Source organism: Eptesicus fuscus, chromosome 15, assembly GCF_027574615.1.
Source record: "Eptesicus fuscus isolate TK198812 chromosome 15, DD_ASM_mEF_20220401, whole genome shotgun sequence".
Classification (NCBI taxonomy): Eukaryota; Metazoa; Chordata; class Mammalia; order Chiroptera; family Vespertilionidae; genus Eptesicus; species Eptesicus fuscus.
The window spans coordinates 22,926,283-22,951,845 of NC_072487.1; the positions used below are offsets into that span (position 1 = coordinate 22,926,283).

The following is a 25,563-nucleotide window of genomic DNA, read 5'->3' on the forward strand; positions in this document are numbered from 1 at the left end:
GCCAGTGGACCGTCTCATTATTATTTTTATTATTGCAAGTTCATTTTTGTTTTGTTTTGTTTAAGGAGGAGACGATCCATAGTCCCTTTTACACATGGACAGTGACTTTTATTCTGTTTCTGCTGCATTGGCCTCTATAATTTTCCTATGTGTTCTGAACATGAAGGTGCATAACCTAAAAGAAAACCAGAAATATAAACTGACCTATAATAATTACTTAATACAACAAAGTGTATCATTTTCACTAAGAAAATGCGAAGGCTTTATTTTTCAAAAATTACATATTCGCCAATATTCTTAAATTTCGGTACAAACGCCCTTGATTTATGTGCCCTTTACGAAAAGATACTAGTACATATGTGAATTTGGCTGGGCTTAATAAAAATTCTGATACAGTTACAGTAGCAATAGCTTTGATTGATCTTCTCCAGAAATGACATAACTGAAATTAAACTTACTCTGCTTCCCAAGCGTTGGTCATATTTAATTGTTTTTAAATGTACAGAAAATGCTTTATTATTTACACAAGGGACCAAGATGTATAGTGAATGCTTTATTATTTACAGGAGGGAGTCTTTAGAAACTGATTCACATAAGTTAATTGTATTTGAAATGTTTATTTAAGCACAGGTAAAGCAATAGAAAGTTACCAGGTTTTTTTTCTAAGAGTTCATTTTAAATAAAAATTTGGGAGGGAAACTTATTACATCATCTATATATAAAGTAAAGGATGAAATGGATGTTTTTCAGCCTCAAACAGTATATATGCCTATGATTACCTTCGATCTGGTCAAAACACATATTTTTGTAGTGTTGCCTTTTAAAATCACATAGCTATTTTTGGCATTTTGAAAGTAAGTTAGCTGAAATGAAATTTCTTTATTTTTAAATTATTTTAAAATTTTCTCTCTTTTTGTAACAGCACTTAATTGCTATAGTTTTATTAACGATTTTTTTTTCTTTTTAACTCAGATATAAGAAAATGGTTCACTTTCTCATCAAAGTTCTGATAGGTTAGTGATAGCCAGTTAGTCACAAATTATAGCTTATGGCTACACATACACCCATCATTTTTTTGTAGACTGTGATCTCTACTGTTTATACAGTAGCACATCCACCTTTAATTTCCAGCAGCATATACATTCTTTAACTTTCAGTGTGCTGAAAACACATATTTAACTTTATTAGATGTTTTTACCAGAGTTTAGGTAATTTTTCAAATGATAAATCATATGATATTAGTTTCTTATACTAATAGTACATACCATGTAGTCTTATTTTTTCTGTTAAAAATGTATTAATTAAAAATGCATATTATATAAATATATAATGTGTGATGAAATTTTGGGTTTTTTTCTTGTAATAAAAGTTTATTTTTTAGAGATACAAACTGAAATAGGTGAAATCATATGATCCCTAGGAATTGCTTTAAAGTAATACAGGGGGAGAAGATACATGGGGTAAAGGTAAAATGAGGTTGATTGAAGCGGGTGGTGACCACATGAGTATCCATTACTATTCTACTTGTGTATGTATTGAAATTTTTGATAATAAAAATATAAGTCTTATAACTTACATGATTTTTAGAATATTTTACTATATGTTTATAATGCTGATAAAAATCAACACTATTCCAGGTATTGAAACAGGGCCATATCTCTGACCAACTGGGGTTTTCTCCTGAATTCCTTAATGTAATTAAATTTTTATTCACCTAAGATGATGACCTTCTACATCAGTTATTAATTGAATTGGGTTAAGTCTTTTCATTATCTATGACAGTGATTTTCAAACTTTTTCATCTCATGGCACACATAAGCTAATTTACTAAAATTCCTCAGCACACCAAATAATTTATTTTTGGTCTATCTGACAAAAAAAAAAAAGTAGGTATAGTTTTGATTCATTCACACTTGATGGCTACTGTTGTGTTGGTTGTTGTCATTTTTTATTTGACAATGTGAGGGAAAAGAGGTCCGTGCCCCTGACTAAATAGTCAGGTATTGCATGTTTTAAGAATTCTTGCGGCACACGGGTTGAGAATAGCTGATCTATGGCATTAGCTCTGTTGCCACTCTAATTTCAAGTTTTCATGATCTATCTTTGGGCAGTATTAAATATTTGTGGAATGGGTGAGTGATTGAATGAATGCATCCCTGAATACTTCTCCTAATACGGCACCTTTTACACTGTTTTATAATTCCTTTTCACTCGTCCATAGCCCCTCACTAATAGTAGAATCTACTCAGTTTCTACTATTAGGTCCTCAGCAACTAGCACAGTGTCTGGAATGAATTAGTCCTTCAATAAATATTTATGAATGAAGATATTAATTAATCTATCTTCTTACATGGTCTCCATGATTGCTATCTCCATTTTGGCTAATTCATTCTCCATGTAGTTTCTGGACAGATTGCTCTAAGCTCTCAATGTGATCATAGCTCACCCATTAATAGCTTTCCCTCAGCAGGGTAAGCATTCCAGACATTTATATACGAAACCCATGGCCCCTTAGCATGTGGGTCTTGCCAGCGGCTCGCTTCCTTCCTTTATCTCTGTACTTCACCCCACAGACTATTTGTACTCCTTGCGTGTTTTATGGCCCCCTTCTTCGTAACATTGCTTTTCTCTGAGTATGTCATCCCCATCCACATTTAAAAAAAATATTTTTATTGATTTCAGAGAGGAAGGGAGAGATAGAAATATCAATAATGAGAGAGAATCATTGATCAGCAGCCTCCTGCATGCTCCCCACACTGGGAATCAAGCCCACAACTCGAACTGTGACCTCCTGGTTCATAGATCATTGCTCAACCACTGAGCCACTCCGGCCGGGCCCCACCCACATTTTAAGCCCGGTGCCACTGGGGCGCCTTTTCTAAGCTGGGAAGGCTGAGACGATCACTGCCCTGTGCAGCGGGGTGGAGAAGTAGTCACAAGCACCACACACCTCTGCTCTCAACACACTGACTCCCTCTGAACTGCTGACCACTGTTTCCTTCCTTTCATTTTTCTCTCCATGAACACAGAGTATCCCTCCAGCAGCCATTGCTTTTTTCCCCCTTAACATCCTTACTTTACTTGGCAAAGAGAGAAACCTAATAAATATTTGCAGAATGAGCAAATGAAGGAATTTTTTTTCTTTTTTGCTATATAAGTAATGAGTTTTCCATAAAAGATGTTAAATCAATAATATACTTACCAGTGCACCCAAAGGTTGTTTCTCACATTTGCACCAGGTTTGCCTCTGTTTTTTTCCACAGTGTCGTCAGCAAGTCAAAAGACAAACCCCTGAATCGTATAAATCTAACAATAAAATGCTGAGGTTAAAAAAGACCTTGAAGTGAACCAAGGGGCCAATGGAAACATGATATTTAGTTTTTCAGAAGTTGAAGATTTGCTTACTAGTAGAAGTCATTCTGGTGATAATTCTAAGGAGGCAATGGAGATAGTTTCTGACACATATCCCAAAGCTCCAACATAACTGGACTTTTGACCCTCAATATATACTTTGTAAAAGAGCCAAACTCACAAAAAATAATAAAATGTTGGGAGTTAGATCTATTGTGTTAAGATGAGCTTTGTAGCTTAAGAAAGCCCTAAAGCGTGGGTTTTTCCCTCTTCCTTTGCAGATATGTCGTCTCCGACTACTATGAAGAAGCCTGAAAAGCCATTGTTCAGCTCTACATCTCCACAGGATTCTTCCCCAAGGTTGAGCACTTTCCCCCAGCACCATCACCCCGGGATACCTGGAGTTGCACACAGTGGTGAGGAGTTTTAAGCATAGAGGAGAAGCCTCCCTTTTATTTGCAGAACCCCAAGCCTTCAGGGATGGAGCACAGTTTTTTATTATAGTTAGTGGTGGCCATATTTTCTCAACCAAAAGAGGGAGGGTCATAATCCGATCAAATATTTTTTTTTCTTATAAATATATGAGGAAAGATGGTCAGAGCCACATAATTAAATAACATTTATCTATGTATCTATCAGTTGTCTTTATTGGAAAGATTATAATGACAGGAAATTAGAAAATATGGGGTACATGGTCATCTTAATTATAGCTTTAGGGTCGGTCTTAATTGTATGTATTTTACCAAGAAAAAGACATGATTTCAATTTGTTGCTGAGTTTAGAGTATTTCCAGAGGCATTAAGACACACGGATGCTATTTCTGTATATATTATTTTCTACATGAGAGTCAGTATTTATTTATTTGGGAATGAAATTAATCAGGAAAAATAAAAGAGATACTTTGATAATTATTTTATATACACAGACTCTTTCTGTGAGTTAATACACTTGATGTTACATCTAATTTAAAGACTTCCTAATTTAAATAGGAAAAAGAATCCAATATTTTATATCCCCACTTTAAGGACCAGTTAATATTAAGTCACCTTTAATATTAAAAATGAGCTATAAATAATAATCAATATAAATAAGCAATGACCTTCAAGTTTGTGTACAGATGTGAGTGAAGACCATGGTTAAGCTGAGCTGAGATTAAGAGCACTTTGACATGAAGTGAAAAGATGTCCAGTCTAATTTAGGTGTTTGTATTTCCTTATATTATACTTTCAAAGTGTAGACTTCTTAAATAAAGTGATACTTTAATGAGGAGTTTTAAGAAATATGTAAGTACTATTGGCCTGGTGCATGAAATTCATGCACTTGGCGGGGGGTCCCTCAGCCTGGCCTGCACCCTCTCGCAGTCCAGGAACCCTCAGGGGATGTCTGACTGCCAGCTTAGGCCCTGGGGAGCGGGCCTAAGCAGGCAGTCGAACATTCTTAGTGCGGCTGCGGAGGTGGGAGAGGCTCCCACCACTGCCACTGCGCTCGCCAGCCATGAGCCTGGCTTCTGGCTGAGTGGCGCTCCCCCTATGGGAGCACACTGACCACCAGGGGGCAGCTCCTGCATTGAGTGTCTGCCCCCTGTTGGTCAGTGCACGTCATAGTGAGTGGTTGAGCATCCTTAGCATATCATTAGCATATTATGCTTTGATTGGTTGAACGGACAACCGGATGACTGGACACTTAGAATATTAAGCTTTTATTATATAGGATTCTCTGCAATGCTTCCCTTTGGTGGAGGATGCTCAGACTTCAATGTGTGGGAAGATTACACAGGCCCTTGTTTCAGTGCCCTTTCTGGTGCCTCCCAACCTGGAAATACTCATTTAGAAGGTCTGCGGTTAGGCCCAGTAACCTTCATTGTAACAACAAATGGAGAAGATTGTGAGTGCCCTGGACATTATTGGGGAAGATAAGCAACATCCCTTAAAACATTCTTTTTTTAATTTTTGCACATAATTACAAAGTCAGAGGTAATCTATTCCAGATGATTTTCATTTATAGGTCATGGAAAGAATTTATTTTTTCATATTGTTTGCTGCATTGTCTCATAAAACACTAAACATTTTTCATATGTGATTTCCTATGGTTTGGATCGAAATATTAAATAGAAACAGATAGTTAACCTTCACTTCTACATACATTATACTGGTTGGTGCTCTTAATTTGTACTTACGTGATTGCTTCCCTCAATGTTATAGAGATAATGATCATGTGATTATATTCTTTTCCCATTTTTCAAACTTAAGGCTTATATTTCAGAAGCTAAACAATAAATTGTGGTCATACTAATGTTGAAAAGTTACAGTACAATTAAACATTGCCCACATTGCATGTTTTACATATTATTTCCCTTTATAAAATATGTGATTTATGGGTAAATTTATGTCTCTATGAAAGTATAAATTCACATTTCTGTGGGTCTTATTCTTGGTCTTATCTTAATATCTTTTAAGCTACATGTTGTAAAAGTTAGAGAGGGAAGAAAAATATTCAAAGTATAGGGCTTCTTTTGGTTACGAAAGAAACATTTTTATTAGGAGAAAGAGTTCCCAGGCTCTATGTACAAATATTCATAAGTACTTAATACAATGACCGGGTCATTATTCAGGACATCATTGTTTATTAATTATGGGCTTTCATTTTAGTCAACTACCAGCTAGGATGCATAGAGAAAGTATGCATTCACAATTGGATTACACTTCTGTTTTGAATTTTGGTAGAAAATTGTGGATCCCTTGCCCTCTAATTGATGCTGTGACTTGGTCTGGACTTATATAAGACAAAAACTTCCTAACCAAAATTGTGCTCTGATGGGGAATAACTTTGCTTAAAGAAATTTTTTTTTTGAAGTATTGGCTTAACCTATGAAAGAGAAACTTCCTTTTAAATCATTCATAGATCTAGAAAGCAAGATTGTTAATTTCCTATAGTGAGGGTTGTGTCTGTGTATGCTTAGCAGTACTGGCTTTCAGAATAAAAGACTGACGGCTATTTGAGGAGCGTTTGGTTAAATCATGGGGGGAAATGAATAGCTATCATTTTTATCGTTTCACAGCATGATTTAGGATCAGTACGGAGCATTAAAGAAAACAGCTAACGAGTCTGTCTTTCCTTTTCTATCTTCTACAGTCATCTCAACTCGAACTCCACCTCCACCCTCACCGTTGCCATTTCCAACACAAGCTATTCTCCCTCCAGCCCCATCGAGCTACTTTTCTCATCCAACAATCAGATATCCTCCCCACCTGAATCCTCAGGATACTCTGAAGAACTATGTACCTTCTTATGACCCATCGAGTCCGCAAACCAGCCAGGTAAAAATGAGAGAGAAACTAAGGTTAGAGCCTAAGGGAGATGGAGCAGGTCTAAGAGATGGCGCTCACCCAGACAGTTCTGTCTGGCACAACAACAAGCTTTTGCCACCCGTCTTCAGGAAGTGTCTTGGTGACGCAATACGTTTTTATTTAAAGGTGGCTGAATGACAGGTAGGAAGTGTGTTGCCCCAAAGGGGCACATTTGTGAAGATGTTTTTGGTTTGATGTTTTGGGATTTTTATTGACTGGAGAGAAAGTTTATGCAGAAAGTACATTGACAAAAAAAAGCTCTGAGCGGGAGTTCACACCTCTGAAATACCTGGCTTGACACAGAGACAAAGTGCTTATTCCAGGCAGGAGCAAGGTATGCGCTAAAATAAACACACACAAAAGAACTTACAGTTGTATTCATAGACTAACTATTAGGTATTAAAATAAGCTTTGGTAATGTAAACATGCTCAGTGTTTGATGACTACTTGAATATTCTTTGCACAGACACGACTGCATTTAATAATGAGTGACATTACCAGAAGTGTCTTTTTTTTTTTTTTTTTTTTTTGTAAACATTGTGCAGTGGTTTTAGGGATTCATTGTATGAGTGTAGTGACTCATGTGCCTTCCTCACTTCCTAAACATGTGGTTTCTTCTATGAGCAGTTGCTCCATAGAAATTTGGTATAAGAACGTTTTCCACAGTCAAGTAAACAGTCTTTGTGCCAAAGCTGGGTCTGTCAATAATCGTAACGTCCCAAATCTGTAATGTGATTCTGATCGTATGGTCTGGTGTTTAGCTTTGCTGCTTTACCCTGAAGACTCCTTATTATACCTTTTAATGCTCCAGGGGATTTTCGTAAGCATCCTGTTATTAATGCTTAAATGTCCTGTTCAAATCTCAAAATGCCACTAAGTAGTATGTGCATATTGATTTATATTTAACAAAGAAAGATCTAAAAAATAATCTTTAGACTTAATTTAATGGTTAAAAAGGAAGCAAAATGTTCCTTTCTGAATGTTTTATTTTGAATAACAACATGACCAGAACCATTGGGGTTACTTAAAAAGTTACCTGTTCTTTTATCTCCATTGATTAATAATACTAAGCTAAGTATACCGTTCTCAAATTTTGAATTTGAAGTTAAACTATTTGTATTTTAGAAGAAGATGTCCAAATCTTGTGGGCACTTTTAATGACGGTCATACTACTTACTAAGTAACACAGTGGGATCTTAGTATATTAGTTCAGAAATACAATTTACTGTTAGAGCATGGATCCAAAGTCTCCGTTCCATAGAGCCTTCTGCCAGACTCAGCTGGGAACAGTGCACACAAGGTCTGATTTTAATTTGTGTAGAATTTCCATGAATAACAAAGTCTAATTAAGACATCCATTAAAAGTCCTTAACGTTAATTCAGTGTGGAAAATCTTAGAGTTCCATTGGATTTTTTTTTTTAAACTGATGTCTTAATTAGGCGCTGTTAGGGGAAAATTATGCAAATTAAAATCAGGCCCTTCGTGTCACGCATTTCTTTAATTATTCAGTGCTTGTTTTACGTATATTTCAATTTCTTTATAAGTTAAGAGCACATTAGGTGATAATCTGCCTATATTGTTCTCAGTTTTTCTTCATATTTTCAAGGTAAAAATCCAGCTTCTAAGAGAAGCATCTTACTCTCATCTCAATTAACAACAACAACAACAAAAAAAAACCCTCTCGGGATTTTGTATAATAGGAGCAGTGGACTAAGTAGGATAATCCTTTCCTAATGCTGTTCAAGTTCATCTTCAGATGAGATGTCTTTTCATATCTGCAGTATGAAAGTTCATCTATTAGCGGCGTTAAAAGAGAAGCTTTATAGTCTAGCTTCATCTGTTTGAACTAGGAGAAGACTGAAAAGAAATAACCCTCTCATTCTTCTGACCCGAAGTTTTAGAAAGTTGACTGTGTTGGCTTGGGAATTCTTTCTTTGTCACTTTTACTATTATTTTTAAATGAAACGTCTGTTGGTTCCTGTCGATTGAGCTTCAGTAGACAGAGCTTGCAGAACGGGCAAGGTGATGTATTCTGTCACAGCCTTCCCTTGACCTTATTGTCATTCTGTCCCACGCTCTCAGGTAGGTACTGCCCAACGGCGCTGGTGAACGCAGTATCCACAAATGCTTTTTACCACTGAAAGTACTAGCAGTGATAAAATGAGACTGTTCTTTCTTGAGGGAGATATAGAGAGCAGGCTTTTGCAGTGTTCGGAATACCAGAAGTTGACAGTCTGCTTTAGAAACAAACTTTTCCCCTTGAAAGGAAAAATGGGTCTTTATAGTAAACAGCAGATTTTTTTGAAGAGACATTATATCTGCTTTGATGTTTAACTCCATCTCAAAACCAATTAATTTACATTTCCAAATAGACTCTTGATATTAACCTTTGTAGCTCTAAAAATGAAAAAAAAAAAAAAGAGTACTTGTTCACCTGCAGTCACGTCCTCTATCTGAGTATCTTCTAGCACTGCACTGATTTTTAAGTCAAGCAACTGAGATGCCCTGTCCTCCCCATGGCAATTTGGAGATTCATTACATTGCTGCTGCACCAATTAGAGTGAGACAGTCATGCTATTTAATGGAATATTTTAAATAAAATTAGTTTAAATATATAAGTCTCATAGGCTTTCGTAGGGGGAAACTCTGGTCAGTTTTCCTGACACAAAGTTAAAATTACTCGTGATGAATAGTCAGGACATTTGAGTTCATTTTCTTTATGAAATAAATAATATGGCCTCTGAGGAACCCGACCGAAGCCCTGGTTCATGTCTCTGAGTTCCAGTATTTAAATGTTAACGAGCTATTCCTCTTTTTCTCTAAAATGTCTACTTGTAACTTATGTGCAGGTATTTAGATAAATATTCTGCTTCATTGCTTTCTTTGCTTTTAGCAGTGCAGATTATTAAAACTAACTATTTGTAGAGAATACCCTCAAAACAAATTGTTATGTACACTATGCAGTGGAGAATTCCAACACGAATGTTAATTAAAAACAGCATTGTCTGTCTAGAAAAATACATCCAAGTATTTTTTCAAACAGTGTACCTTTAGGATTTTGTCTTCTACCACAGATACTATTTTTGTACCCAGGGCTAAAGCGCAGATAATAATATCTTTTCTGTCATTGCCCTGGGGATTTTCTCAGTTAATTCCCACAAATGTCAACAATACATGTTTTGTGTAACTCTCCATGCCCAACAATGGAAGAGTAACTCAAATAACAGAATATATTTGGTTGCCTCCTTCTGCTTGACTTTAGCACATTTTAATTTACTATGGAAATCTTTTATTTGGAGGTATAAGGCCAGACCTAACTCAGCATTTTATATCATTGTATGGATCTGAAATTTTAAATGCTCTAAGTATCATTCTACCTGCTTATATTTGTAAATCATCAAAAGTTGAGCGGAGATCCTAGAATCTAAATTGCCTGGTGTGTGTATGTGTGTGTCTGAGTGAAACTGTGTGTGAGCAAGAACTAGGGGTTTTGAATGCAGAAGGATGGGCCTTGACTATACATGATAGAAATGACTCAGTTTGATGTGTGTGATAGCCTAGATATTCTTGTCTTCCTTGTATCAGTGATATTATTACTTAGGTGAAAACAGTGTTCTGAAAGCCCAAACTGATTCAGTGTAGAAGACGAGGGGCAGAGAAGCACTGGATCTAATTTGCACTAGCTCAGTAAGGACTTCCATTTCAGCCTTGGGCTAAGCATTGAAGTCTCAACTTGAGCTTCCCGGACTACTAAATGAAGGTCAGTTCTACCTGGCTCTTGGGAGCGTTGTAAAGACAGTTAACCTACATAAAGTGCTTTGAAGGTGAAGACTTTCTTTTAAATGCTGCTGCTTCGTATTCCTACTAACCATTGACCGACCTCTCGGATGCAGACTTGGAGGGCGTGCGTGGCGATTACACAACAGTGTGCAGGGTCCACTCGGCCGAGTGTGCTGAGTGTCGTTGTAGGACACCATGACTGCCTTTTGGATTGTTTCACCCGGCATTCTGTTTTTGTTTTGTAGCCTAACAGCAGTGGTCAAGTGGTAGGGAAAGTGCCTGGCCATTTCACTCCTGTCTTGGCACCCTCTCCCCATCCCAGTGCAGTGCGACCTGTGACCCTGACCATGACAGATACTAAACCCATCACTACATCCACTGAAGGTGAGGCAGCTTCACCTACAGCAACCAGTAAGTATTTCTGTAGGAAATGAGAAATGTCCATCAAAGGCACCGTTGGATACCTGATCCAAGGTGGGAAATACGGCAACTTTTCCAGCTACCCAACCGGATGGAGATTTCTCATTTACATGGAACCAGCAGGCATGTATGTGGCTTGGCAATCACACGCTCTCTCTTTTCAAATTTAAGCCAGTGCACCAGATTTGAAAAGGGAGAAGCTTAATTGTTTGAGTAAATAGCTATAACAAAAAAAGAATAAGTCATGCCTGCTTGTTCAAGGTTTACATTGAAAATGCACTGATAACATAACGCAGTGTACACGGTTTTTCTATCACCCAAAGAGAGATTAGATAAGTGTTACTCATTGGAGCATTCCTATAGTAATCAAGCCCCTTCACACAGCAGACTGAATCAGTGCCTCTGTAAGATAATTGCATGTTTACATTACTGTAGGTTATGTCATTGTGAGAAATGGTCACACACTGTTGGGTCCCGAAAACATCTCAAAGCTTAGCATTAGGCACATGTAAGCTACCTGCACTTTCTTTGCCCTCAACAACAACAAAATTAAAATTTTTTTAATCTATCATAATACATCAGGTATAAGTTTTTTAGCAGGGTCTTAACATTTTAAATGTCAGCGAGTTAGCCAGTGAGCTTACATAGCATATACCAGTAGCTCAAATGATTCCTTTGCTTCTTTGCATGGAATACTCATAAATACACAAGGAATTATTGCACAGTTTTTCAATTGGCTTTATCCAAACTGGCAGCTTCCTAGACTTGGAGCTTCTGTGCACAGATTGGTAGAATGGAAGGGATAAAGTTCCAGTCAGGAGGAATTAGCAAGTCCTCGTCAATTACACGTGCCATATCTTAAACTCAGAGCTTCTTACCTAGAACAAGAAAGTCCCCATGCTCTGGAAATTCCTGTGTGAAATTACAGAGCCAACTAGAGGCACCACTGGCTCTTTCTTCTTCTGCCATTGGAAAATCTTTTCTTTTTTAATGGTTTCTGAAACCTAGGAAGGACCCTACAAGAAAATTGGACAATACTTTGAGTCTCCAGTGAATTCAGCATTTCTTTCTCAAAATTCATGAGGCCTCAGAAACTAGTAAGTCCATATAGGCTTGCAATTCCCATCAATAATAATAAAATGCTTAGTAACTAGTTTGTTGGTAGAGAATCCTCCACTAGTGAACCCTTTCCTGAATGTACAGATGGATGAGACCCAGTCAAGGAAGGCTCAGTATTCTTTTGTTCTGAAGGTTAGCTGTGTACATTACAGCCACTAGAATAATACATCCAGATTTTAAAAGTGGATGCTTTGGCCTCTTTGAACAAACAGGCCAGAAATTTAAATAAACAAAAATGGAAAACAAATATTTTTTGTAAAAGCACTTGGAAGAATATCACAGGATATAAATGATCAAAACTAAGTTCCAGAAACTTCTGGTACCTACTCGTACCAGAATAGGTATTATTAATATTATTGATATTAATAGATGAGATTCCAGGGACAGTCAGACCCAAATGATTGCAGCTCACTTATGGGAGTACAGTCAGCCTGTTTGTTAATTGATTGTTCTTATACTCACATACAGGTTGATAAAAAAAAAAAAAGATCTGATTTGACTAATAAGATTACAAAATATTCAAAAGGCTCCACCAGTCTATTTTCCACTCTTGCATTAAAGAAGTAGAGTGTGATATTTTTCTTTCCTAGAAATAAATTGTAGCTCCAGCTTCCCAGGCACCACTGACCATGAGAAATTGGTCATTGAATTGATAACTCAGTCCAGTTAAAGATAACACAGAGGCCAAGGAAACCTCCTTCTCATGGCTGAAAAGAACACGGAGCACAGGCTGGTGAGGCATGGCTGACCCACTATGCGTCGATCCAGAGACCTGGATACTCACTAGGGGCCACTGGCTTCATATGGCTGCCCTCACACGGGCTCTTTATCCAGGAATAATTAAAAGGTGAATTGTGGTCATCTTCACTATTCAAAAAGTTGACCTAAAAATGCCTGAATAGATCAAATTCTGCAGTCCTTCTAATGAACATGGCAAAATGAAATATATTGGGGTTTTTTTTAAAGCCTTATAAAAAGGAATGTCTGGATTCCTCATTAATCTGATGGTTTTAAACCAAACATCTTAGTATTTCCAGACCTATAAATGTAATATAAATGGTGAAAATTTAGTTGTTCTTCTGTTCAACCTGACAGGGAGCAATGGGGTTGCTGGAGATACATTAGTTCTTTCCTTGTGTAAAAGAAACAAAAATATTTAGGAATAGGCAGATTTTTTTTGAGGGGGACAATTCACTCTATACCCAATAGCACCTGTACAAAGAGTACTGCAAGGCGAGACTTATAATTTAAGGAGTATTCACCATATATATTTATTATTTGGTGGCCATGTATTTACAAGTTGCCATCAGTTCCAGTCACAAGAAACAGACTTGTTATGCTTATGGAAAATAGAGAATTAAAAACACACACATTTCTATCAAACTTAAGATCATTTTCACATTAAATGACATCCTGAGCTAATTCATTCTATATGATATAATAAAAATAGTCTTCACATTAGTAATGTTAGATTTTCTTTTTAGTGAGACTTTTAAGCAAGACATTTTTTCTTCTTGTATCATGAGGACATCTGCTTACATCCAATCATTAAAAGCTCTCACTCATTCCTGACAGATGTTCAGTCTGCTTTTACATTTAGAATCAGCGATCAGCATCGATCATCCCATCATTAGACAGTTAATACCTGGTGAAAAGGTCCGCCTAGACAAAGAGCCCCCTGTTTAGCCAGTCCTTGGTTCTCTTGCAAGACTAGATGGGGCACATAAATGTGAGATGCCCATGCTGAACCATGGGATACAATTTATTGGATAGGTTTTTTGGGGCAGGGGATAAAGTAATTGCTTGAGAGGTCAACTACCATCTCTTTTATATCACTCAGTGTTCACTCAGACAAAAGAGAAGAGAAATAGAGACACCTCTTTTTTTATTTTTTTATTTTTATTTTTTGGTTGCAAGTCCCACTTCTCTGGGTTTCTTGTACATGGACAGGGTGTTCATTCTGATAGTTCACAATTTTTATCTTTGTTTTTGTTCTTCCTTAATCAGCCTACACAGCCTCAGGCACATCTCAAGCCAATCGATATGTGGGACTAAGCCCAAGAGACCCATCCTTCCTACATCAGCAACAGGTGGGCAAGTTTCACCCAGGTGTGATGGTGTAGCCATGCTTCCGCATTGGTGCTTTTCTCCACGCTCTCTCCGATCTGGACTCAGGACGGGGCTCCCGGGGCTTCTGAGAAAGAAACTGATCATTTCACTTTCCAAATTATTTTCTCATTTATCCTCTGTTTCTTGCCTCTCTGAACAGGGTTTCTCAAATTGGCTCAAGACCTTTTTCATCCCTGTAGGAATAACAGTATTTCAGCCAAATAGTAGTTTTCTTAGTCTTACTGGCTATTGAGAAGGTACTAGCCTATAGTCTCCAAAGATAAAATTTAAAAACTGATTCAAAAGCCAATTAGAGTAGAAGCAGTACACAATTTGTGTTTTCGAGCTCTTTCATATTTCCAGATGTTTTGCCCGCCCCCCCCCCCATTTTGGTATCTTAGTCCAAGAAGATGAGTTATGAAGCTAAAATCTCAGGCAACACATCATTCCTATTTTAATAAGTTTAAATTGGTTTACTGATTTCAGATGTGATAAAACACTTCTTTTTTTCCTGCTTTCTTACATCATTTATGTTTCAAGTAGCATTTTAAATTTCACATCTCATTAATGCTGTAAATTTAATGCAAATGAAGTGTTTACCCAGACTGTGAAAATATACAGCCAGGATTAATGGTGGCTTATAAACAAATTAGCCACAATCAAAAAGCACGGACCATACCCACACAGACATCCCACGATTCTAGTTATAGGATAACGGAAATAATTCTAACCACTTCAGAATTTAAATATATTTTATGATGCATATGTTTGCTGCGCTCAAGTTTTTGATAGCAGAGCAGTTTGAAATTAACCGTGTACAAAATATTACATAGGGAAAAGTGGGCTATAATGAATAAGCTGGTACTAACTAACCTGATCTTCATGTATAAGTTGTATGTGCATACGTGTGAGTTTTTACATATGTAGGAAGCCTGCACAGAAACTCATTCCGGTTCCTTTTGATCTAGACCTGTCCACCTAACTTCTGCTTATTGTGCCTGACTTCACTTTGCTTCTGTGGCATTCCCAAGACCTGCCCAGTTGCACACTAAGGTGCCAGACTGCATATTAAAGGTCACCCCATGCAGAGTTCAGAGAAAATCATAAAGACGATAGCTTATTTAAGATACTTGACGTTTTGCCAGGTTTTAAAAAAAGCAAAACAAAACAAAACAAAAGAGTGAGGACTAACTGAAAACATCTGTACACAGTTATGAAAATACCAAGTAATAATTAGTGGTTTTGCCAGCCATTGGCTTTTCAACATAATTCTCTGGAATGCTGCTTTTTTTCACCTCCAGAATTGCTGTAATATGAAATGTGTTTTAATTACTATAATATGGTTCTATTTGACAAGTGTATATGTTCATTATGGTGTTTTTTTTTAAAAAAATGCAGGATTTATAGGTTTAAAACTTGTTCTTTAAAAAATCATTCCACATATTTTCAGAAATATTTTTGTCATGGGATTTGCATTATTCTTTATGACACATCTCTAATTTCCAGTTAATTTTTAATTCATAGAAATGTGCCTCCATTATTTAAACCTTTGGCCCTAAACACATTTAGAATATTATAATCAATTCCATGTACTTAGAAACAATCTTCCCCTCCCCCTGCCCTAACCTATGGAAGTTTTAATTCTTTTATCATTTATGACTAACATTGGAGCCTCATGTAATTATGATCAAAAGTTCATTATATATAAGTTACATCTCCTTTCACATATACAAGGATAAATCAAGAATACTTAGCAAGAATCATGAAAACATGAGTCTTAATGTAGATCACATTTTAATTGAATATATATATATATATATATATGAGTTCCAGAACTTTTTTCATCAAAGACCACCAACTTGTTATTTAAGTGGGAGTGTCAAGTAAGACCCCTTACAATATAAGTATGATTTGTTTGATCAACTGTGGTTGATATTTATAGAATATGCAATGTGTTGATCCTTGGAAGAAAAAACTATATAAGCTTCAATTATAAACTAAAACTATAATGTTCAATTTTATATAGCATGCAGACAGGTAATTTGTTCTCTATTTGTTGAAGGAGCTAGTGCTTTTTGGATTGACGAAGCCCAATATACCAAATTCATATGAGCTACAATTTTGAGGCATGAAGAAAATGGATGTATATGCCTATAATACTATACATGTATATTATTAAATGAAGGCTCCGGTTAAAAAGCTTATTATTTTTATCCTTTCAAATTTGAAAAGAATCATAGAGATGAAGTTTTATGTTTACTATCCAGGAACAAGAGAGACAAAAATAGTCTAAATGACTTCAGTAGAGTAAAGGTTATTCTTTTCTACAGCAGAAATGAGATTGATTTACTGTGTCCTTTCATTACTTTACAAAGATTTAAAAGAGACCACTCTTCTAGCAGCAGGTTCTAAATGCATTTGGTTTAAAGTACTCAATGATGAATGAAAAGGAAAATCAAGGGGTACATGAAATAAAGGTAATCAATCATTTTATATTAGCTAAGAGAAATTCAAAATTAGAAAGGCAATGGTTTTAGTCTGAGAGGGTTCTTTTAAACATTCCCCATAGCCTTTAGTATACATGACCTCTTAAAAATAAATACTGTCACCAGGTACATTCTTCAGTTCATTGGCAGCTGCTTTATAAAGATTTATCCTTTTAGATTATGAAAAGTATTGATGTGCATTGTCGAGTGCTATTTTTCCTTAGAAAATAACTTTAATATTCCCTACATAAATTAGAGCTAACAAAAAATTTTAAATTGCTGAATAATGTTGACTATCATAAACAATATTTCCACAAAATGACACTGACACAGAGCTTTCAGTGCAGTCATTGCATATTGACGTTCTTAAACTGAGATGGAAAAATATTAAAATGAACGCCATATTCCACTTATAAGAGTAATATATTCATATTTGGGAATCTGAGTACTAAAAGTATATGCTTTTATTCCCATTAACTGGGCACACATACAGCTGCTATTAGGAATTATACATCTTTGTGTTCCTTTTGATAATGGTCATTACCTATTAACAGTGGTTGCTAACTGCCTTGAAAAACGAGTTGTTTTTTTCCTGACCAAGGAATTTCACCAATCACTGTAAATGTGATATTTCATTTGAACCTAAAAAATAAAATCACATAATCATGAAGAATATTTCAAAAATGATTAATGGAAACAAGTTCATAATTTGACATAAAAACCAATGCTAATTGGTCATAATAATAAGCTCATGCCAGCTGATCAGGGCTTTAAAATGTTCCGTTATCTTTTAACACAATTTTGAGTGTTGTTCAAGGTCTGGAACTAGACTGTCTTTAGCGTGATTGGCTTAGTTCATACATTCCCTGTTGGCATGCGGGAAATTAAATTCAGGACTTCAATTGGAGCTTCATACTTCCTTAACTTTCCTGTTGGAAGGTGGTGTGGTGGCTTGAAAAACTCCTGGGTCCTGCTTTGGCAAACTGAACTCTTTAGTCTCTGCTGAGAAATGTCTTTTATGATTTGGAACTTTTTCAGGCGTGTCAAGGCCTCCTCTGTGACATAACTTCATAGAAGTTTAGTAGGATGCAGTGCTTCCTTTCCTCCTACATTTCACGCACGCACTGTGAACATTCATTGTGACAGGCAACAAAGGAACTCCATTTCCCAAGCTCTGTCTCTGAGAAAAGGGGAACTGCATAGCAGAGTGATGGATGTTGCTTAGAAAATACAGCAATTATTTTATAACCCAGTCTAACACTTTTAGCATAAATGGCAAATATGAGACAACTTCCTTGAATTAGCACCAATTCCTTATCTGGTCAATCTCATAAAAAATTTGCTAAATTGCCAGATCTCTTTCTTGGCTGTCTGAGAGTTTGGTAATATATGAGGGTCTAATTAACCTGATTATCCACATTATATTTAAGTATAAGGCCATGATAAAAATATAAATCTTTGCTATTATTCATCAATATGACATATAAAAAAAAACCTTATTGCAAGTTGGATATACAAGTGTGTGGCTAAGAAGCTTCTTGTTGGGAAGTAAAAGATTACTATTTGAACCAGCTATTGAAATGCATGTTAACCTTTGATACAGAGATATCCATGGGAGGTTACTTTTACCTTCCCTAAGTGAGACATCAAAATCAAGTAAACTCTAGTTTATAAGGCTTATTTCATAATCTCAAAATTATAAGCTCCTGACTCTAGACACTACTTCTTATTAGAGCTAATGACCGAGTGGCCTGATAACTCGGGTCTTTGCGTTCCTGATCACAATTTCATGGATTTCAGTGGTGCCTGAGCTTCAGCATTTACATCTCTTGCATGACTATATAATGCTATTATTCCAATTTCAATTACTGGGCTACCTTATATCAAAATATTTTGAACACTTTTCTTGATATAATTTTGAAACTGGAATTTGAAAGTACTTTTTGTTCCACTGAAAATTTCTGTTACACCAAATGGCCCTTTAAATAAATTGCCTCTGTAGGATTTTTTAAAAAATTAATATATTAGTTAAAAAATAATATTTGTCCTGGCAAATGAAATGGCAAAGCCAAAGTTAGGTACATGAAAACCACTGAAAGGTAGTTTGGTTATTTTTATGAGAGGCAAGCAATTGAAAGGACTCAAGTGGACTATCAACAAACTTTTCAATAAAGTCAGGAAGCAGGCTATCAACACTCGGGCTGTTCTTATTGTGTCTGTTATCATAATTGACAGCTTGACGCAAAACCCTATCATATGACTTCTGGGTAGGTATGTAAATGGATAAGAGGTCACTTTTCACATATGCTGGCTGGGAAGGAAACACATTTAAAGGAAGTTTCAGTCAAAATAATGGCTATGCAAATGTTTAGTTTTTTGGCTAGTTCTTAAATTTAAAAAAACAACAAAAAACACCTATGGTCTGTCTTTTATCATTCATTCATTTATTCAGTAACTTACTTTCCTGGTAATCAAAGGCTAATATCTCGATAAACTATTCTAATGTAAACATAAAATTGTATTCCCTGAAACCTTACATTTCAGTCCACAAAATCACCAGGAAAAAATGATCTTCTTTTCTGAAAATATTAACTTTAAAAGAGCTAAGTTGAATCAGGGGAGTAGAGGAAATTCTGAAGATTATAATTATAGACATTGTAGCTTTAAATATCCTTGGGCTGCACATGAAGGATATAGTAGGAAAAGAACAATGACAGGCAAACTGGTGTCCTGGGTGAGAACCAGAGACTAGGGATCAAGAGGTTGGTCCAGAAGAGAACAAGGAATGTCTAACCTTAGACAAATCCTTAAACCTTGCTATCTTATATCCTTATTTTGAAAAGGAAAATGAAGAAGTTGAACTACCCAATCTTTAAGTTCCCTTGAAATCTTACACATTCATTACAAGTTAAAATAGCTTCCATCTAAAAATGAAGCCTTTCACTTTCTAATACTTAAGATTTCTGGCCAGTAATGTTTATTTAGTTCATGCAGACCCATTTAACTTAATTCTACCATGCTCATGAAATTAAACATCAAGAAGCATGGGTTTCAGAAACTGACATTAGAAGTAACTTTAATAATTTTATTAACCAATGTCACACCAATAAGTTCAATAAAAAAAAAGAGTAACTTTAAGGAACCAGGATAACCTTGAATATCTTATTTTTTTAAAAAAATAAGTGTTGCCCAGCCGGTGTTGCTCAGTGGTTGAGTGTTGACCTATGAACCATGAGTTCACAGTTTGATTCCTTGCCAGGGCACATGCCCGGGTTTCAGGCTTGATCCCCAGTAGGGGGCAGCCAATCAGTGATTCTCATCATTGATGTTTCTATCTCTCTTCCTTTCCCTTCCTCTCTGAAATCAATAAAAATATATTTTTAAAAAGTAAGTGTTATGTGTCCCACAAATAACTAATTTCATTCTGACCATTTTGCTTGTTTAGTAATCCTACATCCTATTAATTCAGAGGCCTTTTTATTTGCTCCGTAGCAGGAAATTAATAATAGTGATATTAAAGTCTACTAATCTAAGAGTTAAGAGGAAAGTATGAATATTGGAATATTAATCTTTTAAAGTGCCCCCAAAAGCACCTTCCTCCCCCGCCCCATCCCCCGAAAAAAATCTGTTTCCTTGAGGCTCTTTGGAGAAATAAACCTAAGAGACCATAAAACACACCTTTTAAGATATTCCCTTGAGGTCACTGTAAACTTAAAAAAAAAAAAAAAGTGAAAAGGTAACTTTGCCTGTGTTGATTATGTTGTTTACAGTTTAATGGTTTATTAGTTCAACTGAGAGCTGTTGTCATCAAGAGGGACTGTTTGTACATCAGACTGTTTGCTGAGTCTAGCAAAGGAGAAGGTTTTGCTTACCTTCTTTCTTTTGTTCCCAAAGCTAATTGCTAAGCATTTAACAAAAGCCCCAGTTCAAAACAATAGAGGTCCTCATTTTAAGAAACCAATTCTTATTTGAAATTCAAGCAATATGGATTCTTCGTGGCTATAATCGACCTGCGCATTTGATAGTCGTGTAGAAAAGGATAATGACCCGAATCTTAGGTGACTCCCCTGATGCAGTTTTAAAAGGGAAACTCCAGGGACCCCATCCTTGTTTTTCTGAAACATTCTCATTCGAGTTGGGAGTTGGGAGAGGAGCAGGGTTCTCATCGCAGAGACTATGGAGTTTGCCCCAGGAACACCTGCAGGGAAACCTTGACCTTCCCTCCTCTCTTGGTATTTGGTCTACTCCAACTTCCCCCCTTTCCTCAGGGCTCTTTCCAAGGAGAATCTTCTTCCTGATTTCACCTTTGGTTTGCTTTGGGAATTCTGGGCATAAATGGTTTTATTATAAAATTGACCTTAATTTTTTGAACAATGTAATTTCGTACTAGTAGGTATGCACAAATTGAAGAATTAAAATATTTATATGAGTGGACAGGCATTTCTGCAAGGATATACATATGATGAGGTGTGTCAAAGGGTCTATATTGTTACAAAAATAAGAATTACTACCCCCCACACATCCAAACACAAAACTTTAACAAAGTAAATTTTTAAACGAATGTGCACCTGGTGCTTTAAGTTTTATTACTAGTAGGGGGAGAGTGGTTTCTTATGTTTTTGAGGGAAAACACTTGAAAAAATTAGGAGTGTTATTGAATCTTATATATTACTCAAAATTAAGAGTTTTAAAATTTACTTAAAATGAGTTCATAGCTAAAGTGTATAACACTGACTCTTACAAGATAGAAACTGAGGAATGACAATACCAATATCAAATAACATCACCTACTATCTTAAACTTATTTAAAGCCTAATGTAAAATTCTTTCTTGTTCGGAATACTGAAGTATACTAAAACCAAGATTATTTTACATGTCACAATAAGATGCTTAGACACACTTATTAACACAGTGTTAACATTTTATCACCTAGAATTTATTCAGAATTTGCTGAATCAGTGCTATCTTGGTCAAACTAGATGCTTAGGAATTGATTTTATTAGGAATTAGTGTCATGGGAATCTTCAGTGAAGAGGTGGTTTTTATTTTAATTATTTGTTTCTCCTACCTATGCAATCACCTTTAAATTTTCACTTTATTGGGAGGTTTACTAATTCAGAGGTACTTTATGCAAAATTAATTAATAATTAATACATTAAAAAGAACTTGGAGAGGCTCCTATTCAAGCAACCTGATATAAATAAGTTTTAACATATAATCATGTATAAATTTGCCTCCTTAGAAATTTTTGGAAGTGTTGGCAATGCTAGCCCATAAACTCAATAGCTAAATAAATTTACAGTGTATTTCACGTTTTCAATAACTGAGATGAAATTAATTCAATACTAATGAATATCCTGTCAGTTTCTTCAGCATTTAAACTGTTAAATCTAATTATGATCATTTTGTATATACTTAAGTATATTCTTTATTTGGGAGAAGATACTGCCATCGCATGTGTCTGAAATATGGATGAAAAAGACTAGCTGCAGGTCAGGTTTAACCGTTTGAGAGTATGCTTTGGAAAGAAAAGTCCAGACATACATAGACTTTAAGTTTTCCTCACATGGCCAAAGATAGTCCACTTGACATTTTTTGGGGGGGATGGTAAACAAATAAAGAAAAAGCAATATGAACAACAAAATACTAACAGTTTACATATCCATCCTTCCAAGGAGACATATTATGCCTGCAGGTGTCTGTGGGACTGAGAGCCAATCAGTGAGTGGTATTTAGGTTCTCTTGGCTTTGAGAAACTGTCTTCTGAAAACTACTTCAGTCTAACCTGAGAGGCCATAGACACTAGCCTGAAGGTAATACTTAGCAGAATTCTCATGGGCTATGACTACCTATACCCGTCCCTTACTGGGAATATTGAATGGACTCCAAACTAGGACTTTCATTGACAAGAAGAGAATCAGTAAGTGGTCCCTTTGGTAATCGTTACACAAAGTCCAAGTGTCTTGAACAGTTTTTAGATTATTTTCATAGTACTGGCTTAAAAATGTGTATTTCTAAATAGACACCTAGTTTACTGTTACTGCAGAAAAAACAATTTCAGATTGCCCCCATCACATTGCATTTGTGATTAGATGATCCAATTTGAGAACTTTTTAAAAAATCTTGCCATATTAAAGTTTGTCTTCTGTTTGATTTAAAACTAATCAAGTCTACATTTTCTCCTTTATGCAAGTATTATGATCAATTTTAAGAATACTTTTATTCTATTTTACCTCCTCTACTGACTTATGGCTTCTTTATGGCATATATCCTGAGCAGAATGTACATAACTATCAATTTGTTCATCTGTCTACCTATTTATCATCTACATTAGTGGATTTTTCCTTCAGTTCTTTAAAGTTCCAAATTACTTTACTTGAAATATCAATATAATTAAAACACATGTTTCAGATATATTAAGTGGTATTTTAGAGCCTCATAGATCTGTAGAAAAATGAGCAAAAATGATCATTTTTAAAAGCCAAAATCACTTTTACTTAGTGTGTGTAGCAACTCAAGAGCATCACAAGAAAAAGGTTCTTAATAGCCATTTATTTTTTAGCCATAACCCTATCAGAAAGGATTAAAATAATTTATCATAAGTTCAAAGGCACTCTGGCTCCAATCATCATCTCTTAGAAATTCTCACAGAGAAACAGCAAGCAAGGTTTGGTGGATGGCTGTAAGTCATCTTTTCAATGCAAGATGCCATTAATTCACAGCGTAGCTATCTCAGGATTAAACACCATGATTTTCTAGTGTTTTTTCCCCCAAAGCCAGATAAGTTTACTTTTTTAAGCATAAAAATAAGCAATATATCTTTTCAATAAATCTGCTAGCACTGTAGGGCAGCTGTTACCCAAACAGAGCTGGATAGGGTTACTTGAACACTCTCGGAAGGGCAGCGCTGATGATTCAGAGATCTGGGAAGAATTTATTTCAGCTTGTGTTCAGTGCATTCCTCACTCCATTCAGATGTGGTAAAGTATTTTAAATGCCATTACTGTGAGTTCAAAATAAAAGCAGAAATTCTTATCAACTCTTTCTAAACAATGCCACTTTGAATAAAGCACAATTAGTAAACATCTAAACCTGAATACTGGATGCTTCTAAACACAAGTCAGGGCCAATGTTGAAAAGGTGGGGCCTTTTCTCCTCTAAACTGCATGTCTTTCATGTTTTGCAAATTGCATGCTTAAAGTTATTCTTTTACTCAGTGCGGATTATTTGGTGTGTTGCATTTTTTTTTTAAAAAAAGCTTTTTTTTTATTTTCTTTCTAAAATATATCTCTCTATTGAACATTAACGTTTGCTTTTATTGCAGCTCAATTTGTAATCTAATAATGGCTAATTGTTATGTTCTAAGCACTTGTTTCTCTTGTATGCTTTAATTAATAGAGAAGCATATTGCAATAGCTTTTTCTAAAAAACAGTCTAGGAATTTTGCTTTACAGAGTAAGGTTTTCTTTTGCTTTTTTTTTTTTTTTCCTTTAAGTTGCCTCTTGGGAAAGTAAGGTTAATGCCATGTACAGTACTCGTTTGCATGTGTTCATTTAAATACTAAAAACTGTAGTACTGCTCCATCCATATCTGACTGCTAGGTTTCAATTGACAGCTGAGGATTTGTGACTGGACCATGAATCAAAACGGCAGGCATTTATACCCCAGTACCAGTGAGGATACATTGGGAATTACTTGGCAAAGGTAACATTTTAATTATTTCCAACCCTACACTTACACTTAAAAATTACATGAGCTGTAGTGTTTGTTTTTAACTAGCTTTATAGAAAATATATGTTAAAAGTTTAGTTGTCTCGGCTATACCATCCCTCTTTCCCTCCCCTCCCCCTTTATTTCTTATGTAAATGCAAATTTAAATTAATTTGGGATTATAGCATATGATAATTGATTATTGGAATTTCTAAGTGCTATGAAATGTTTTAAACAATTTATAATATTTTTATTGAAAGAGGGGGTGGATTTTACACTTAGATTTTAGGACCTGAAATATGCAATTGGTTTTAGGGAAGAATTTTTTAACTATTGGGTTTTCACATAGTAGATTTTTCTCATTTCAGCTCTTTCCTGGATTGCTAACTTTAAGCCATTTTGTTATTCATTTATTCCCCTATCAGAGAGGAAAGCTAGAAGAAAAAAATTTAAATAGTTGATTTACTGTTATTAGCAGCACTCATACATTTAGGAGTGGGAAGATTGTTGGAATTAATTCTAAAGAAGGAATTTGGTGTAAATAAAGCTTTAACTTTTGTTTGTACATTGATGTGAGCCATTGAGAATTGACTTTATTTCGTTGACTGGAAAAATAATTCTAAACCTTCATTTTCAAAACAAGTTTTCGTGTTCTGTCATGTATTGGTTTTAGAAAATCAGTAATGCATGTCAGCTTCTAACGTATTATTTTAATAAAGAACAAGTTTTGTCAACTTGACAAATTAAATAATTAAAATTCATACTATAATCATAAGTAGCAAGAGATAAAAATTTACAGAAGAGAGTGAGGTAATCCCATAAGGAGTTCACCAAAAGTAGAGCCAAAGTAATTTTCCAGCCCTGCTGTGATTATAAATCCTCTCTTCACTGAACATGCCTCTGTTAAAAGTACATACTTAGATATCAGCTGTCAGTGGGTCACACATCTACATACTGCTTGGTAGAAACTGCTAAAGGGTAGAGTTTAAAAGAATTAAGTTAATAAAATGTTTACTTTTACTCAGGTGAAAACTAAAAAAATTAGTTGGACTCTTTTAAAAACTCAGGTTTTTATTAACACACTACTTAAAATGGATACATATGACTTTTCCTTTTTTGAAAGATTGATATAACTGCTGCTTTAAATATATATACATCTTTCCATATCTTGTTTTTTTTTCCAAGAAACTTATATAATTTCCCGAGTTGAAAAAATACAATATATACTTATAAGAAAGAA

At 35.4% G+C, this 25,563-nt stretch overlaps 1 protein-coding gene across 14 annotated transcripts in view; it reads left to right on the forward strand.

The window, feature by feature from the left end:
* The window catches only part of NFIB (nuclear factor I B), a 231,906-nt gene that overhangs the window by 192,747 nt on the left and 13,596 nt on the right, over positions 1–25,563 (forward strand). For 5 of the 14 annotated variants that reach the window (XM_008145018.3, XM_054727164.1, XM_054727166.1 and 2 more), the window contains 5 exons: positions 3,633–3,767; positions 6,484–6,668; positions 10,725–10,890; positions 14,026–14,108; positions 24,229–24,317. In XM_008145018.3, the coding sequence (XP_008143240.2) occupies positions 3,633–3,767; positions 6,484–6,668; positions 10,725–10,890; positions 14,026–14,108; positions 24,229–24,317 (658 nt within the window). Of the gene's footprint in view, positions 1–3,632; positions 3,768–6,483; positions 6,669–10,724; positions 10,891–14,025; positions 14,109–24,214; positions 24,318–25,563 lie in introns of those variants that run through there. The other 9 variants (XM_054727171.1, XM_054727176.1, XM_054727165.1 and 6 more) reach the window with 8 other exon arrangements.